This window comes from Harpia harpyja, chromosome 20 (assembly GCF_026419915.1).
Source record: "Harpia harpyja isolate bHarHar1 chromosome 20, bHarHar1 primary haplotype, whole genome shotgun sequence".
NCBI classification, from domain to species: Eukaryota; Metazoa; Chordata; class Aves; order Accipitriformes; family Accipitridae; genus Harpia; species Harpia harpyja.
Genome location: NC_068959.1, coordinates 18,601,132 through 18,618,273, shown reverse-complemented (window position 1 = coordinate 18,618,273; position 17,142 = coordinate 18,601,132). Strand labels below are relative to the sequence as shown.

Sequence of the window (17,142 nt, the reverse complement as noted above, 5' to 3'; positions counted from 1 at the left end):
GGGTGCGGTGGAGACACAGACCCAGCGCCTTGCACCAGGTCACAGGGAAAGCACAGATGGAATCAGATCTCTTGCGGCATTGTCCCCACCTCATCCTGCCTCAGGAGTTTAATTTATAGGGAAACGAAGCTCTTTAAACAGATTGCTTTACGTTCATGGCTAACAGGACAGAAACACACCCATTAAGTAAATGAGCATGATTTGGGCAGGCTTCTGCAGGGAAGCACCTGTTCGCAGAAACACAAGGAGATGATCAAAGGCTTCCTCCTTGCCTTTTGTTCTTTCAGGAATTCAATGGAGTTTGAAACATTCTTGCTGCTGGAAAACATTATCAGGTATGCACATGCCTCTAGTATTCACGTATATTTGTTTACCTATTTTTACACACGCAATTCAGGCATATTAACTGAAAATACAGGGCCTGACCATAAACTATACCAAGCATTTTAGGGCACTGGTCTCCAAGTGGGAGCATGTCCCTCAGAAATGCCAGATGCAATACTAAAGCAGAGAAGCAAAGCTGCACCTGCGCTTCCCAGCTCTGCCAGGGCCATTAGCTTGGCCTCCGCTCCGGCACTGCTGGAGCCTGAGCGGAAAGCGAGGTGAAAGCAGTAGCACAGCGGGGTGAAGGAGAAGCAGCTGAGGCAGAAGAGGGGAGGCTTTGTGTTTTCTGAGTGATCAGAGCCTGAGAAGTCAGAGTCAGTGTGGGGATCACGGCACTGGGTTGCTAACTTCACACCCCAGCAGCTTCTAACAACTCTGTCTGGTTTTGATACTGATGGAGGTTAAGAACATTTACTAGCTAATTCCCCACTATCAATAATTTACAGGCAACAGTTCTAAGGGGACACAGTTTTGCTAAAAATAAACAATGCAAAGAGACGTGACAAAATTAATTCGAAGTCAGAGAGTTTCCAGAGTTTCCAAAAGATCTCACAACCTCCACAGGGTAAAGGAAAGTTTCAGGTTTGGACCAAACTTTTAGTCTAACCACTAATTTGCTTTATAGGTTTTACAAACCAGTAGTACACACAACATGAGAGTACACTTGCTCCAACAGATATGGCCCCGCATTTAACTTAGACACCATTCACCGAGATCTGAGTTGGGCTGTGGGTGACACTCAAAATGGCACATTGCTGTGTTCCCTCTTGTGTGTTGCTGAACAGCAGCAACAACCAGCGCCCATGGAAAGCACACAGAGTGCTCTGATTTCCTGCACCACATGAACTTTTGAACTGCAAGTACTTTACCTCCATCAATAGTCAGGACAGAGGAAAAAGAAAAGGCAGCATCGGCTAAAAAAAATGCAAATGTGGCCATGTAAAGGGCTGTAAGCTGATAGCATTACCCAGAAACTGCCTGATCAGAAAATTCCCTTTGTTTGACAGCATACTTTCCTGGAGGGCTGCGGTGAGCCACATGCAACCCAGTGCTCCATCGCGAAGGTGATTAGAAATGATAGGGCAGTAGCTCAGCTGTACTGTCCGCAACTCCTGCCAAGTAGAGGATGCCAAATTGCTGTTGTAAATAGCCCCTTTTGATGCCTTAAAGCCCTGGAAATGAAAGGCACTTTGCTGAAAGATCAGTGTCTGGTTGGCTTTCTGTCCCAGCACCAAACCTGCTCTGCCTGCCGGTCTGGTTGCTGCCTACACAAACAGGAATGGACCTTGTGGGACCAGATTTCTTTTGCAGAACTGCACACGCTTGCCTTTGCCCATCGTTCAGTACGTACAAATGTCCACCCAGGCAGGATTTTCATCATGCCCTAATGCAGCTCTGTCTAGTTGCCTACAGCCTGGCTAATTCTGTATGCACAGGACTGCAAACTAGACCTTCTGTCAGCTCACATGTTAAAATATTAGATAAAAACAAACACCATGTTACAGGGATTCAGATCCATACAAGGACATACTTTCAATTCCTGGGGTGCTAGTATCAGTTTGGGGTCACGTCTGACTCTCCCAGAGCAGCATGTAAACTAGTGTGCCAATTCAATTACACTGGCTTATTAGGATTAGCAGACAGCAACCCCCTCTGCACTGACACAAAAGTTTCCTGCTTCTCATTTTTTCTCTTCATGCGCTGCTCCCAGTTCAGACAGCAATGCTCAAGTCCCTTGAACTGTGAGGATTAAGAGTGCAAAGGCATGCCAATGCTCCCTGCTGCATCATGGGGTTCACCTGCACACGATGAAACAGCTTTCCTAAGGGAAATTGTCCTTCCCCACAAATGCTGTGCTGGCTCCCAACATTTTGCAGCCGGGGAGCTAACAACATTATCCTTCACAGGGCTGTGTGCGTACCCTACAGAGAGCAAACCCCAGCTCACGCAGTTTGATGTGCTAAATCAGGGGCCTTGCCTGAGGTTTCAGCTGATAATCAAAAAATCTATGGGGCTGCTGTGTAGCATCGCTCACTAGAAGAAAGCAACAGCAGCCTGGGAAAAAATACCTGGGTGCTCGGCCCCAAGCTGCAGGCAGGCAAAGTTAGAATTGTTGTCAAATCATTCAAGCTCCGCTTCTGAAACTGTGCTCTGTCTAACTGGCTACAATCTCGTGAACATGGCTTGTTTCATCCATATTTTCCTGCATATAAATTTGACAGGCAGAAACATTTATCTTGTCAGAGCACTAAAAGCCCCTGATGTTCAGTACTGATCTCTGGCATGCTGTAATTCGGCTCCCCCCCTCCGAGGTCACACTCTCCCTTTCCACTAAGTACCCTTCAGCAGAACGATGCAGGCATCTCTTGGGTTTCCTAGAAACCTGCCTCCAGCAGCACATGTATTCTCACAATCATGTTCTCCAGTAGCTGTTCTCAGCCACAATATAAAATGTCCTGTGCCTACCCACTGGCTTTTAGAGACCGTAGCTGTGGCCATCTATGGAAATTCTGGGCACTTCCCAACTAGCCACCCACAGAATGAGCCTGAGGGGAAGAGGGTTTTTGTGGAGCAAGAGATAAGCAAACACTGGTGTGTGTGAAGAGCCGCGGCTGTTGAATATGTCAAGCAAGTAATGTTTGGATTGAGGAAAGCCAAACAGATGTAGCAGAGCTCTGCCAGGAAAGGATGGCTCTGTTACCCAGTTCATGTCTTCCTTAAAACGTCCCTGCACCCCGGCCAGGCCAGGCCAGCTCCCCTGCTGCCTTGGGCTGCCTCCCTCAGCCCGCCCCGCAGGTATGAGTTCAGCCTCCGGGGCAGCTCTGCTGTCCTGCGTCTGTCCGCTGGCACACAGTCCTTCCCTGCCTCCCTGCCAGCCACGCTTACTGCCTGTGAACTTTGCCTCATTTCTCCTGTGGTTTGTTTGAACTCCTCAGACTAGCCCCATCACAGCCTCCCTATCCCCATCAGCGCCAGCATGAGTTACATCCCCATTTTCATGAACGCAGTTAGAAATTAACTGACCGCTATCTGTACAGTTTTCAGTCCAGACCAAAGACATCACCCCACTGTGATGGCCATGAACACAGAGTGGAGATATCTGGGCATGGCTTCCTTAATTTTTGACTCACTTATTTTGAAAATGTGGATGCAGTTTACACTTTTAACCATTTTTGATTTGCTAAGTACAATCCATCTTGCAATAAGTTATTCCCCTTCCTTCTGGCATCTCAGAACAAATAAAAGGGGAAAAACTAAATACCTTGCTTGGAACCCTAAATATATTTTGGTTAGAAATGCTGCTGTGGTCCCATATAGCTCTAACCTGCATTTCCCAGTTGGATAAGACCCCTGCCATGCATTTTGGTACCTTCCTGCAGGGGAGGATATGGAGTGCCTAGAGCATCCTGCACCTGCTGGGAGACACCTCTTGGAGAAAAATGCAGAAGTTTCTTACCTTGCAAATAGCCATGGTGTGAGTGGCAACATGACTCAGAGACCCTAAGCAGGTACCCAAACTTTCTGCATCACCATGCCATTACGTTCTCTGGGTAATGATTTTGAATAAGAAACACAGCACTTGACAACTTGACATAAAGACCCAACCAGGTCTGTCCCGCGCTGCAATGGAGGAAATACTTTAGCAGTCACACTTCTCTATTTAGTTCTAAAACTACAATAAAATTACAAGCCAATGAAGTGTTTGGGAAGTTTTGGTGAATAATGACAATTAATATCAATTTTGATTAATGAAACATTTCAGCTAAAAAAAAAAATCACTTAATTTTTGAAAAATTTGTAAATATTGAAGGTTTTTAATAAAGCTTAAATAAATATCAAAATAAACATTTTGATGGTAGGTTTATAAGTAGAGAAATAAAACATTTTTATTTTTCCCCCCACATTTGACCAAAATCAGCATGAGTTTATAACTTGCTTTGGTTGACGTTGGTCTGCTTTTTTATAGATAAGTTTTTCCTCAAAAGATTTGTACAACCCTAACTGACTCCTGTTCACATATTTGGTGATATTAACAACTGTAAAGCTGGGAATTGGCCAAAATCTCTGTTAAGTATTAAGTTCCAAGCTTTTCAGATCTACAGTGTTAAATATTTTCAATTGCAAAAATCCAAGTTCTTCCTAGTGCCCATTCCAGACATCAAATACCCAGTAATAGACACTGGAAGAGCTGATGACGATAAAAGTTGGAAGATTACCAAGACTGGAAGTTAAAAGTTGGAAAATATCTTCTGTTTTACCCTTTCGGATTACTGTGGAGCAAAAAGAAACTTCAAAGCACTGCAGCCTACTAGCATGCAAAGCTGAAGTCTCTAATCACCTCTTTTGTAGTGGGATTTCATGGCTCTGCATGGATCTGCTACACTTTGAGTGGCACATAGTATCCGTACTCAAGGGCAGGAAATAAGCACGCACTATGCTAATGCAACATAACGTATAACACACTATATAATCTACTTTCCTCCATCCATTTTTCTTTATTCCAAACCTCCAAGCTGGGTCTGACTACAGCTTTTCAGGCAGGTGCTGTATGCATGTGGGAAGCACTCAGGGACACACATAGCTTATTTTAATTTCATCAGTGCTTTCCACTCTTAAGACCAGGTATTTGAGATCACTCTGCCTCACTACCAGTTGTATTTACAGGGAAGCAAGCAGGAAACAAAGCAAGAGGCAAGGGAAGAAATTTAGAGCTAGCAAATGCACGGGAGCTAAAGAAATTTGGGCTGAATGGTGGGGGAGTGGGGAATAAAAGCAGCCACAAGTCCATAAGTCCTACCCACCTCCAAGCAAATCCACGCGAGCTCTGGCACAGGGTTGCTGAGGACACCAGGAAGCAGGGTGCAAACAGCTCTCGTGCCTCTGTGCCACCCATTGCAGGCACGTCCCAGCCATGTAGCTGGGATGTTTGGCTACTGCGACACCGAGCAGCCTCCCATGCGCCTCTTTGCACTTTGGAGAAACAAAGTGTTTCACGCAAAGTGGCATATTCTGAGGAACACTTATTGGTCATCACAATTTTTCCAAATTGCTTCTGATGGAGTGCTTACATCAAACAGTTTTGTTGCTGAGTGCTGTTCCGTACAGCCGTTACAAAGACAATTTCCTGGAAAAAACTGCCTGTCAGACCCTCAGTTTTCAGCGCAGGCAGCTGACCACGTACCTCACCTGCCAGACTGTATCAGGTGATGATCAGAAAAAACTAGGGAGAGAAAATGAGATGTCAGTGCCGTGTATTGGCTCTCGGGCACAGCCAGGAGAAACCAAATCAGCCATTTCTTCCATTCACTCAAGCACCTGTAGGCTCAGGTCTCCAACCAGGGGGAAGGATGCTCTCCTTGCTCTAGAAGGAAAATGGGTGGGGAACTGAGATCATCTCTCTATTAACAAAATACCCAGGACACAGGGTTGTATGGTCAGAGTCTTTAGGACACACACATTCGTTCACAACAGTGACAGCTGTCAAGTTTCTTTGAGGACCAGAAGCAACAGAAGGGCAACTTTCAAACCTTTTCTTTCTGCCAAACATGAACAGATTTTTGAGGGGTAAATGCAAGTCTGTTGCTCCTCCTGGATGAATTTCAAAGACCTATTGAGAATAAAGCCCTGGTAAACAGCTTACAAGAGTTATTTTGTAAGGGTACGTACTGGGCAAAGTAAATACCAGGGCAGCTTGACTGCCCAAATCTTATCACCTCCATTCTGTAGCTGTAGATCTAGGGCTGAACAGGACTGATTCCTTGAAACACTATTGAACCACTTTTTCTCCTTTTGAGTGGAGAAGCAGATTGTTGTAGCACAGGGAACTGAAAGGGCACAGCCATGACCGGCAATCTTAGGAGCTCAGGTTAGTCTGATATTCTTGTGAAGACTGATGAGTCAAGCAATGTTGAGTGGTTTCGTGGTAAGGAAAACACTTGAAAATCCAGCTGGTCAGACACAAAATATGATGCTTTTGGACAATAAGTCATTTCAAAGCAAACTTTCCTTCAAAACAAAGTCTAGAAATTGATCACTATAAAAATGGCCCAACTGACATTTTAAGCAAAGTGAATTCCTGCTGTTAGCTCTTGCAAAATTAAACTGTGCCAGGCTCCCCTTGATAGTTGAGGTTTGGGTGGTCTTGGATCAAAATACAGTTACTCACATTCAACAGATGCAGATTCCCAATTGAAAGTGGTGCTGTTTTCTGCTAGTGCAGTCAGGGTAAGAGCTGGGGCCTGAAGCTCTAAGGCCAACAAGATTCAGGTATTGAGAAATATTTGAGTTTTATTTCACTTCCACTGGGCGGGGGGCAAAAGACAAAAGAAAGAGCAAATGTAGCTTATCCCTTATTCCTTGATTTTCCTTTTCTACTGTAATTGAATTTGCCCACAAATGGCAGTGGAACCATCCCCACTGCACACTACCACAGAGGTATGGAAAGCAGTCAAAACAAGAAATTCCCCCTGCTTTAGCAATCTGCTAATCCGAACGTTTCCATGACAAATATGGAAATGGCTGATTCTAGCCACGAATTTGGTAATGATTGGCTGCAGACTGCAAAAAACACATGAAAAAACCTCTGTTTCTGCAGCTAGTTGAAACCAGAGATGTATTTGTGTGTGTATTATCTGCTGTGCTGGCCCTCTGCCTTTTAGTGTTGTTGTGGTTTTGATTTCTTTTTCCCTAACTCATTTATTGTTTTATTGCTTATGTTTGCTGGAGGATATACAAGCAACTTGAAATTCTCAAGCCCATCTTAATCTTGTATCTAAGCGCTAACTGCTCATGTACTAAGAGAGGACCAAGCGCTCCTCCCAGCTTTGTTGGCGTTTGGTCCATACTGAGCTCTCAATGTTTCTTCCTGTTCCCAGTACCCTCAAGTCCTTACATCTTTAGGGTTTTTAAAGTGACTGTAATCCCAGAGCCAGAGGGTGAGTGAGGTTGGAAGGGACCTCAGAAGATTGTCTTGTCCTATCGTCTCCTCAAGGCAGGGTTAACCACAGCAGGTTGCTCAGGACTGCATCCAGTGGGGTTTTGAGTATCTCCAGGGATGGAGACTCCACAGTCCCTCTGGGCAGCCTGTTCCAGTGTTCAGTCACCCTCACAGTAAAATTTTTTTCTTATATTGAAGTGGAATTTCTTGTATTTCAATTTGTGCCCATTGCCCCTTGTCCTGTCACTGGGAACCACTGAGAAGAGCCTGGCTCCATCACCTCTACTTCCCTGCATCAGGTATTTATACGCTCTGGTAAGATCCCCCTGAGCCTCCTCTGCCGCTGGCTGGACAGTCCCAGCTCTCTCAGCCTTTTCCCATACGTCAGATGCTCCAATTGCTTAATATTCCTCGTGGCCCCTCAGTGGACTCAGTCCAGTAAGTCCCCATCTCTCCTGTACTGGGGAGCCCAGCACCAGCCACAGCACTGTGGATGTTTCACCAGTGCTGGGTAGAGCAGAAACATCACCTCCCTCGACCTGCTGGAGATGCTCTGCCTAGCACAGCCCAGGAGGCTGCTGTCCCCCTTTGCCGTGGGGACCCCTTGCTGGCTCACAGTCAGCTTGTCCACCAGGACCTCAGCCAGGCTCCACTAGGACCCCAGGGACGCTGCGCAGCTTTGCTGGTCTGAGATATAGGCAAAGCAAATGTGGTAGAAAGAGGTATTATCTTTTACTAGGCCAACTCAGAATGCTGGAAAAGGCAGACAAGGAGAATCCCAACAGTGAATGAAGTTACAGTGCCATCAATTGAGATCAGAGGAAATAATTTCGAGTGAAATGTACAAATAATCTGTGGAACTGCCCCGACCCACTACTGAAGCAAACGGCACAAATCTCATAGACTATCCAGGGATGCTCCAGTGAACAGGGAAAGCTTCTCCAGCTTTACTGAGAGGATTGCAAATCTAAGATGTAGAAATCTTTATCCCGCAGGACAGGGCACGTGGCTAATAACCTGCCTAGACAAAATGCCCAGTTATATTGGATTAAGTTTTCACATTCAAGCCAAACGAATGATCTCCTCCTCTACAAACCCACAACACTACCCACTCCCAGAGACAAGGTCTTGCACTTGATGGACCACTGCTCTCAACTTTAAGGCAATTTCTGTGCTACTCTTTCCTTTATTGATTCAGGCTCCCCATTTTCATTAAAACAAGGAATTAAATCTTGTACTCTTGAACAGCGCTACAATATATCCTCGAGCATTGCTGCTCCCAGCTGGAATAACTGAACCAGCCACGAGTCCCACTGCCAGCACCCCAGACTCAGCCACGAGCGGGGTGTGAGGGGGAGCAGCGGAAGCGGAGCCGTGTCCTACACTAGAGCTGGAAGGATTCAGCACGGGCCACTTGAGCCCACCCTGCCAGGAGCCACCACGTGCTTACTGATATTAACCGAGCTCTGGAAACTCCTCACCTTAGACATGACCTGTTTATTTTACCTATTCTTAAAACAATATACATGCATGGGTTTTGCTTCTCGTTCATTACACCAAAGATAAGTAGCTTCAGACACACGTGTGAGCTGCTTAGCTAGAAAAGGCTATATAAATTGTCTTCAAACTACTTGGAAGAGCACATATTTACCAAGATGACAGTGTATTTGCAGAGGGGTGGATCTAGCCTTGTTATAACTATTTCTTCAAGCCCTTGTTTTAGCAGCAGTATTTAACTCCTACATAAATCCTGAAATATTCAAATAAACACAAAGATAAATATAATAAATAATAGTAGATGATAATCTAATAATAAAATAGATAATAAACACTTTACTCAATAAAAGATAGACACAACAATATCAAACGGAGCAGTTATACCCAGGCATCATTGGCAAGGTGCCCTCTGGCAGAAAAGGCAACCCGCACAGCAGGCTGCATCAACAACCATGCAGCCAGCACTAGGACGAGTCATCCTTCCCCTCTGCTCAGCACTTGCGTGAGGACATCCAGGGTGCCGTGGCCAGTTTTGGGCTCCCCGGTACAAGACAGACGTGGCTACACCAGAGCAGGGTCTAGCAGAGGCCACCAGGATGGCCTGGGGCTGGAGGAAATGCTGAAGGAACAGGTGGGCACACTAAGGGATCCATCATGTAGTGGTGTTTGACTTCTACTAACTATTTAGCTCACAGACAAAGAATAATTTCAGATTGTATGCAAGCCCAGCACATATTAGTGTGTTTCATTGCTGACAAGGTGAAGTGCTCACAGTCAGTGTAAAACACACCTACCGGCTCAGAGGCATGTGCGGCAAACATGCCTCTGTGACTTCCTTTTGGAGATCTGGGGGATCCTCTGGGCATCGGTCTTGAGGAACATCTGCAGCTGACTGAAGTCAGCCGAAACCAGCAGCGCGTTGTTGTGTAATGCTCTTTCCTGCCAGGTAAATAGTGACTAAAAGGTGTGAAATTCTGTACTGGCTTTGAAAATAGCCAAGAAAAACAAAGGAATTTCTTCCAACTTGCTCTCTCCAACTGGGTGCCCTACTAACCAGCAACACCACATGGATAACACATCAGAGCCAAGAGGAGATAGCTCTGGGAACACAGGTTTTGATAAATATAGCTGAACAACCACTGCCAGCAGGCATCAGCAAGATTGAATCCCACTGTAAATGTTCAAATGTGTGACCAGGTGCTGGATTTTTACTGCTCGTGAACTCCAACAAAAAGCAATTTCTTCCACCCACCAGAGAGTTCAGCCAATCACAAGACAACAAAGTAGCAGAGAACAGATACATTCAGCCAAATATTATCTACCTTTAGTGGAAATCAGATCCAGCTCCCAGGTTTCTGGCAGGTGGATAAGACAGCAGCCACCATGGCAGCGCACCATGTTCAGCTCTCATGTACTTCACAGTGCCTAAACACAACTCTCACAGCTTCAGGTGTGACTCAGTGCTTAGACAATCATACAATTATGCTTGCATTATAAATAATATCATAAACATCCCAGATGATTGTACAATTATGGTTGCATTATAGCAGCACAGAAAGGTAAATTGTAAACCATGTACACACACTTCAATGTAAAATTTTACTCTACCCTACCTGTCTTGTACCAGGAAAGCAGAATTTTACACTTGCTCACAAACTTGCCACAATCCAATCCCCTGCACAGCCCTTCCCCATTTCTCCTTAGAGTGATTACTTGATGTTTGATATTTCCCAAGACAATTTTTAATTTAAATTGCTAGAAAATCCATACCAACCTGCAATTCAAAAGTATAGATATGAACTGAGCAACAGATCCAGTAGAAATAGAGACCTAACCTAGAAATACTGAGAGACTGTTAAATGCAGAGGTTCTGGCAGGGAATATTTCCAAATAGCAGAAACACTTGCTGAAGTTACAGAGTCTTTCTTTCTGTTTTCTAAACAATACTCATTCTGTATGGTATGGACGTGCCCCTGACAGTGCTTTTAACTTTCTGCTCACCAGCACCCTGGAATTTTTGAATTAAGCCTGAAGGAAATGAGCAAAGCTCAGGCAAACACTACACAAACCAGACCTGAAAAAAATCAGCATTTCACAGCCGTTATTTATAGATTTAAGGATTAAAATCCCTGGAATTGCTGCTTACTTGCTCATTTTTCATGAGCTTCTCCTCCTCTCCTTCTTTATGAAACACCCTAATTTTTTTCCCCTCTTGATAATCTTTATAAAACACACATCATTAGTACTGCACACTTGGTGTTGGATTACTGAATATGCAACACTGACTCTAACAATACTTTCTGAGACAGAAACCACAAGGTATTGGGAAGAATTTGCTGTGTATCTGAATCTTATTCCCTCCTCAATAGGTTTATAAAACACGGGATTTGGAAATAAACAGGTCTTTTCTGCAAGTGCTCTGCATATGGAGTCACTGAGTTTCTCTTTCTCATACATGCCTGTACGAAGGATTACAGTATTTCAGATGCTTTTCACCCCCAAGCCCCCCCCAGCAATTTCCTCATGCCCACACGTTTCCTCCACCACCTCGCATCCCACTCTCCTCTGCAAATTACACCTCACATAAACATTGCTGGGTTACTTGCAAGTGGCACATGTTCATTTTCTCCTCCCTTCCTAATATAAATTTCTCTCCTAGCAAATATACAGAAGGGACAGGAAAAGCAAAACAGGAGGTCTTACCTTTTGATGGTCTTCTTTGTTTCGTTTGTAGAGAAGAGAACGTACCCATTACAGCACCCATTGCAAAAGCTACTTGTGAGTTTTTGGGGAGGATTTATTTTGCCTGTGGTTTTTTTGGTTTTTTTTTTTTATTCTTCTCACCCCACCCCCCCACCGCCAGTGAACAAAATCTATGTGAAATGCCCCCAAGAACAAAACAAAACAGAGGAAGTCAAGAGAAGAAAGAAAAGAAGAAAGGAGGAGGGAAAAAGCAAAGCACTGCAGCTCAGCGTTCAGCAAGCGTTAAGCTTTGAGGTTTTTTTTTTTTTTTTAAGTCAACACACATGCACTGACTCACAGCCGGCTGCACTGTTATTATTCAAAACAGCTCCCCATCAAAATTTAAATGCTAGGTAGATTCCCTCAGACCAGAGCTGGCAGCAGATGCATCAAAATATTTACTGGAGCACAGCCACATAAACACACAGGCTAATTCTTCCTCCCGTTCCCTTATGGCTCCAACCAGCAGCCTGTAGGTCTAGTGAGGGAGCATCAGTGCATCTCTTCCAGTGAATACTAAACTGGAGTCCTGTAGACATGCTGAGGGTCTCGGGGGGGAAGCCAGGGCTTTGGGCTGGGTACCAATTCGGAATGAATGGAAATCTTCTGAGTGGGAAACGGTAGTGAGCAAGGCATCAAAGCCCCAGCTGCGCGGACTGCATGCTCCTGCTAATTAAGAGTCTGACAGAAAGGTAGGAAGCAGCAATCTCAGTCTTCTCAAGCAGAAAAGTCAGGGGAAAATAAGTAAGCGCAACAGGGGAAAACAGAAAATTTCACGACAATCCTTTTCCTTTGCATACTTTCTCATGCACTAGAAGCAAGACAGTTGCTAACAACTTATTTTTCTGCCAAGTATGTATGCGCATATCCTTTTTAAGGATGTTAAAACAACAAACCATTGAAGCTAAATTGTGCAAACATCCAGTGGCTCGGAGGAGGTAGGACAATTCCCAGCATTTTCTTCAGTTCTGTCATATTTCAAAAAACCAGCTATGCATCTTTTTATGTTTTCTCAGAAGGTGAAATAGCAAGTGCTTAAGTACAGAAAGAGTTAAATATACCTAGGCAGCTGTCAGAACCAGAATTAATTTGCTATTTGCACACGGTGACTGAGATTAAGGCAGCATCTGTGCAAATACTGTATTTGTCTAAAGAAATTCATTCCTACACCAGAGACCAAAGCACCTTGTCTCAACAGGTTTCCCCAGCTTCCCTCTAACTTTGCAGTAAAGATTTCATCAAACGCAGATCCCAGAGCCCCCAGGATCAGAAGCTGCACAGCATCGGTGTCCCTGGAGGTTAAAGCCCTGTGTTACCTTCTGCTCACACGCTGCCAGCAATGCTGTCTTTCATTCACAGGTGTATTTGCATCCCTAGTGTATACCAGCAAAGAGCTTTCAATTAGTTGCTAGTTGCAAAAGGCATTACACAAAATAATTTGGGGTGGGGTTTTTTTGTTGTTTTCTTTTTTTTCTTGTTTTACAACTCAAAACGCAGCAATTAAACTTTTTCTGAGGAACATCTGAGGTAAGGTCCTATTTAGATACCAAAGTCCTAAACTGAAACATATCAGTTTGCAGGCAGGTGCCAAGTACCTGAGACTTGGGGCACACAGTGCTGCCACTGTCATTGTGGGGGGAGCCTGTCCTGCCTTGTGCAATGCTCCCTGCCTGCCCCCAGTTCTTCCCCCAGGCTAGCCACGGCTGTTGTCCCACAGCCCCAGGGCTAACAGGCTTCTCCATCCACCTGGATCCAGATGGGGGTTCCTCAGACTAAGGTGATATCCGCAAGGCACTGAAAAGCTGTTTGAGATTCTTAAGCTCTTTTTTATTTAAATATTTATATTTATTTTATTAATATTTTATTTGTGTTTACACATTGAAATGTTAGATAGGCTACAGCACGCATGTGGAAAATCACTGCTCTTGGTATTTGTGCACACAACAAAGGCTGGAGGATGACCAGAGGCCACGGCAGTTGTGCCCTCACGTAACGGTGGCTGCTTCATGCCATGGTTGCCAGCATGAGAAACCAGCAGGTGAGGACGTGCCTGGATTTCTCATTTCTCATGCAAACAGGGAACAAAGAGAGATGGTGGGGCTCCTGTTCGGCAGGCTGGGTTCACACACCCTTTGCCACCTCAGTTATACATTACTACCCTTACTGGACGTGGGTGCCATGACAGAGCCTCCACGGCTCTTGGGGCAGCAGCTGTGCTGGATCAGGCCTTCACCAGTGGGTGAGGGCTGCGGTGGTCCTGCCTCCCTGCAGCAGGAGGTCTCAGTGCCATCTCTGGACTTCTCTGTTGGCATCAAGACAGCTAAAAGCATCCTACCACAAAAAACAACAGCTGTCAGTGGGACGCTGTGCTCCCCTGTCCTCTGCTCCCAGGCATGGTGTCTCCAAGACGTCAAAAATGGAAACCTCCTCAATCTAGGCAAAGTTGTCACTAGCAGAAGTCAATGAGCTGCAACTCCTGTCACATCATCCACTCGCAAAACCACACGAGTTGACTCATGCACTGGGGAAAAGTGTGTTAGACACCTAAGAGGTCCAAAGTAAACGGTCGCAAAGAACTACATGGATTATCATAAAATCACAGAATCATTTAGGTTGGAAAAGACCTTTAAGATCATCAAGTCCAACCGTTAACGCAGCACTGCCAAGTCCACCACTAAACCATGTCCCTAAGTGCCACACCTACACCTCTTTTAAATACCTCCAGGGATGGTGACTCAACCACTTCCCTGGGCAGCCTGTTCCAATGCCTGACAACCCTTGTGGTGAAGAAATTTTTCCTAATATCCAATCTAAACCTCCACTGGCGCAACTTAAGGCCATTTTCTCTCATCCAATCGCTTGTTACTTGGGAAAAGAGACTGACATCCACCTTGCTACAACCTCGTTTCAGCAAAAAGCACCTAAAAAGTAGTTGGCTTCAGGATTTATCCTGACATCGGCTGGATCCCAGCCATGCAGAAAGAGTTTGGCCTGGGAGCGACGGATTAGGCTGCCCATATGGTGAGATACCCTAGAAACAAGTAATTCAGGAAGATAAAATTGCACCCCTGATGCTGCACTGTTGTCTACTTAAAACAGCATGGTATATGAAGGCGGAGGGCAAATGTGAATATTCGGTTTTCTTTGAAACTTGAAAGAAAAAAGATTTGTCTTGGCTGGAAACCAGTATTGACAGATCCCTATGAAATCACAGGGATAAACAGTTACATGCATTTCTGTTTGTATCACTCAAATATACAAGAATGTGGACAAGAGGAGGGACGATGTCTGAGCCTGGGTGGACAAGCACAGAATCCCAGATCACCAGGTCAGAAGCAGCCGCTTTCTCTCACAGCCAAAAATCAAGACCTTAGAGGAGCAGAAGCATTGCAAACACTAATGAATTAGGGTATTTGCCACAGCACGCAGGAATTCTCTTTCCCCAACAAATTTATCAACCTAAGAGATAATACTTGAGACGTAACAAGTGCTGATGGTCACCCTCTATCCGAGGAGCTGAATACTTTTCAGAGTATTTCCTTTAGAGGCGAGATGAAGACTGAGCTCTGACTGTGATGGTGAAATGTACAGTTCTAGCTGTCTGCGTACCTAAGCCAGCATCCTGGGTAAGAGCTACTATCAAAGGATCAAAAGTACCTCGAGAAAAGGAGATACGATATTATGCCGAACCTGACTGCAGCCCGCAGTATCGATTTCCAGTGCTCCAGAGTCCAGCCGTTGCTAACTTCCCAGTGCAGTCAGAAACCCCAGCTGCACATCGTGGGGCGCTCTCACGGTATGATTTACACACAGTTCTCAAGCATTTGCTTGCACAGCTGAAGGTATGTAATGCTTCATGATGCCTGTGCCATGCCTAAACCCATCCACTTTCCAACAAAAAGGTCACCCAACAGGTGACTTGTGTGACCGTCCCAGCAGTCACTGCTAAGGAGGGGAGAGTGCCCCACAGGAAAGGGCCGCAAGTGCTTCATGCAGGCGACGGGCAGGCACACGCTAGGCACTCACAGATACAGCAACACACAAAAAGCATCCATTGAGGTATGCCTCTGCCCCAACAGAAGCCTGTGTACATACTCAGCCAAGCACTCAATGCTGGGTGCTCATCTCCCAAGCTAGATCAGCAGGGCAGACATCTCCCCGTGGGTCACCGCTAATCCATCATTATTGTCTCCCAGCAATGAAACCCCATTCCATCCTTTTACCACTACTATATACCATATTGTAATAAATTCTGCCTACTGACTAACAAAACCATGACCTAATACTATTCACTGACCCTCTTCCTGATTTCTTTCTGCCTCTTAACTCTATGCTGTTGCTTTTAATAAGCATCTGTGAGACTTTGAAACATCAGAGCAAAGAAGACAGACACTAGCAGTGATGTAGGTGCTTATTTGTTGGATGTAACCAGAAGGTTTGGTCAGAATAAGTAGTTCATTGTTTTTAATAAATGCAAATACAGCATTTCAATTAGGGAGTCATATTGCCAGCTAGCTGATACCGGTACAGGATGGAATTCTCCTGGGAGCAAGGTCACAGGGATTGCTACAGCTCTGCTCCCTGATGCAGGATCAGGTTGTCTTGCCACTGAAGACAAGTGCAGTCTAGCAAAACAGAGCCAGACCACACTTGCGTTATATCTATCCCGAACTACGCATTTCTGGTACTTTTGTGGGTATATACAGGAAAGTAGAGCAGGAGGCTGGTTTTTTCATCATGCAGGAATGTGGACTGTTGCCAGGAGAATACATCCTCCCTAAGCACAGTATCTAGGGACGTAATCTCTGTTTACCAGCCATCCTCTCCTACAAGGCAAAGCTGGCGACGTCGATATGTAGGACTAGCAAGGGAATGCCTCAGACATACCCAGATTTTAAAACTTAGGGCATTGGTAAAATTCTTTCTGATGTATTTTTTCTGTCTCCCAAAGTACAGCAATGACCATTTGCATAATAGGAACACAAATAAAACCTGAAAACTGCCTGTTTATAGCAAGCCCTTGTCATTCACTCTGTATCTATCAGCTTTGAGTGGTTCCGGGTAGGCTGTGCTTTAAAAAACCTATATAGAGCTGGAAGTGATAGATTCCTTTTCCCTTCTGGGTATTTTACAAATGAGACCTAGGCAGCATTGGTCAGAGTTTCTTTCTATGTGCTTAAGACTAAAGGAATTTCATTTTTCACATTCCAGTAACTAACGCTTGTTTCAGGGAAGCATTTTACATTTACCCAACAAGGAGTGCTTTGCTTTAAGGCAGAGGTGACTTTCTGTTCACCTGAGCAGCTACTGTTTTTCTTGAGGCCGAATGTAAACCAAGCCCTTCCGACAAGCAACTGAGAGCATACAAGCAGCAAACTGGGAGCTGGGATGATGCCGCATGAGCACTGACATAGAAATGCCAGGACTCCTGCTTTCAGCTGTGTCCACTCAACTGTAGCCTGGTCAGGTGTTCATAATTGGGACCCATGGACACCGGCCCAATTACCGCTCAGTGCTCTGGCACAAAATCGCTTCCAGCCATAGTGATAAGCTGGGTACCCCCAGCAGCGCAAATGCAGTTG

General features: G+C 45.1%; 1 protein-coding gene across 3 annotated transcripts in view; it reads right to left on the bottom strand.

Annotated features, from left to right (window-relative positions):
• KCNIP1 (potassium voltage-gated channel interacting protein 1) overlaps positions 1-17,142 on the bottom strand; it is a 475,234-nt gene that overhangs the window by 293,171 nt on the left and 164,921 nt on the right. The window contains exon 1 of one of the 3 annotated variants that reach the window (XM_052772083.1): positions 11,522-12,049. The exons of 1 other annotated variant lie outside the window; for it this stretch is intronic. Coding sequence is in view for 1 of the 2 variants with exons in the window: in XM_052772082.1 (XP_052628042.1) it covers positions 11,522-11,582 (61 nt within the window). In the remaining variant the exon portion in view is untranslated. Of the gene's footprint in view, positions 1-11,521; positions 12,050-17,142 lie in introns of those variants that run through there. One more of the 3 variants, XM_052772082.1, reaches the window with a different exon arrangement.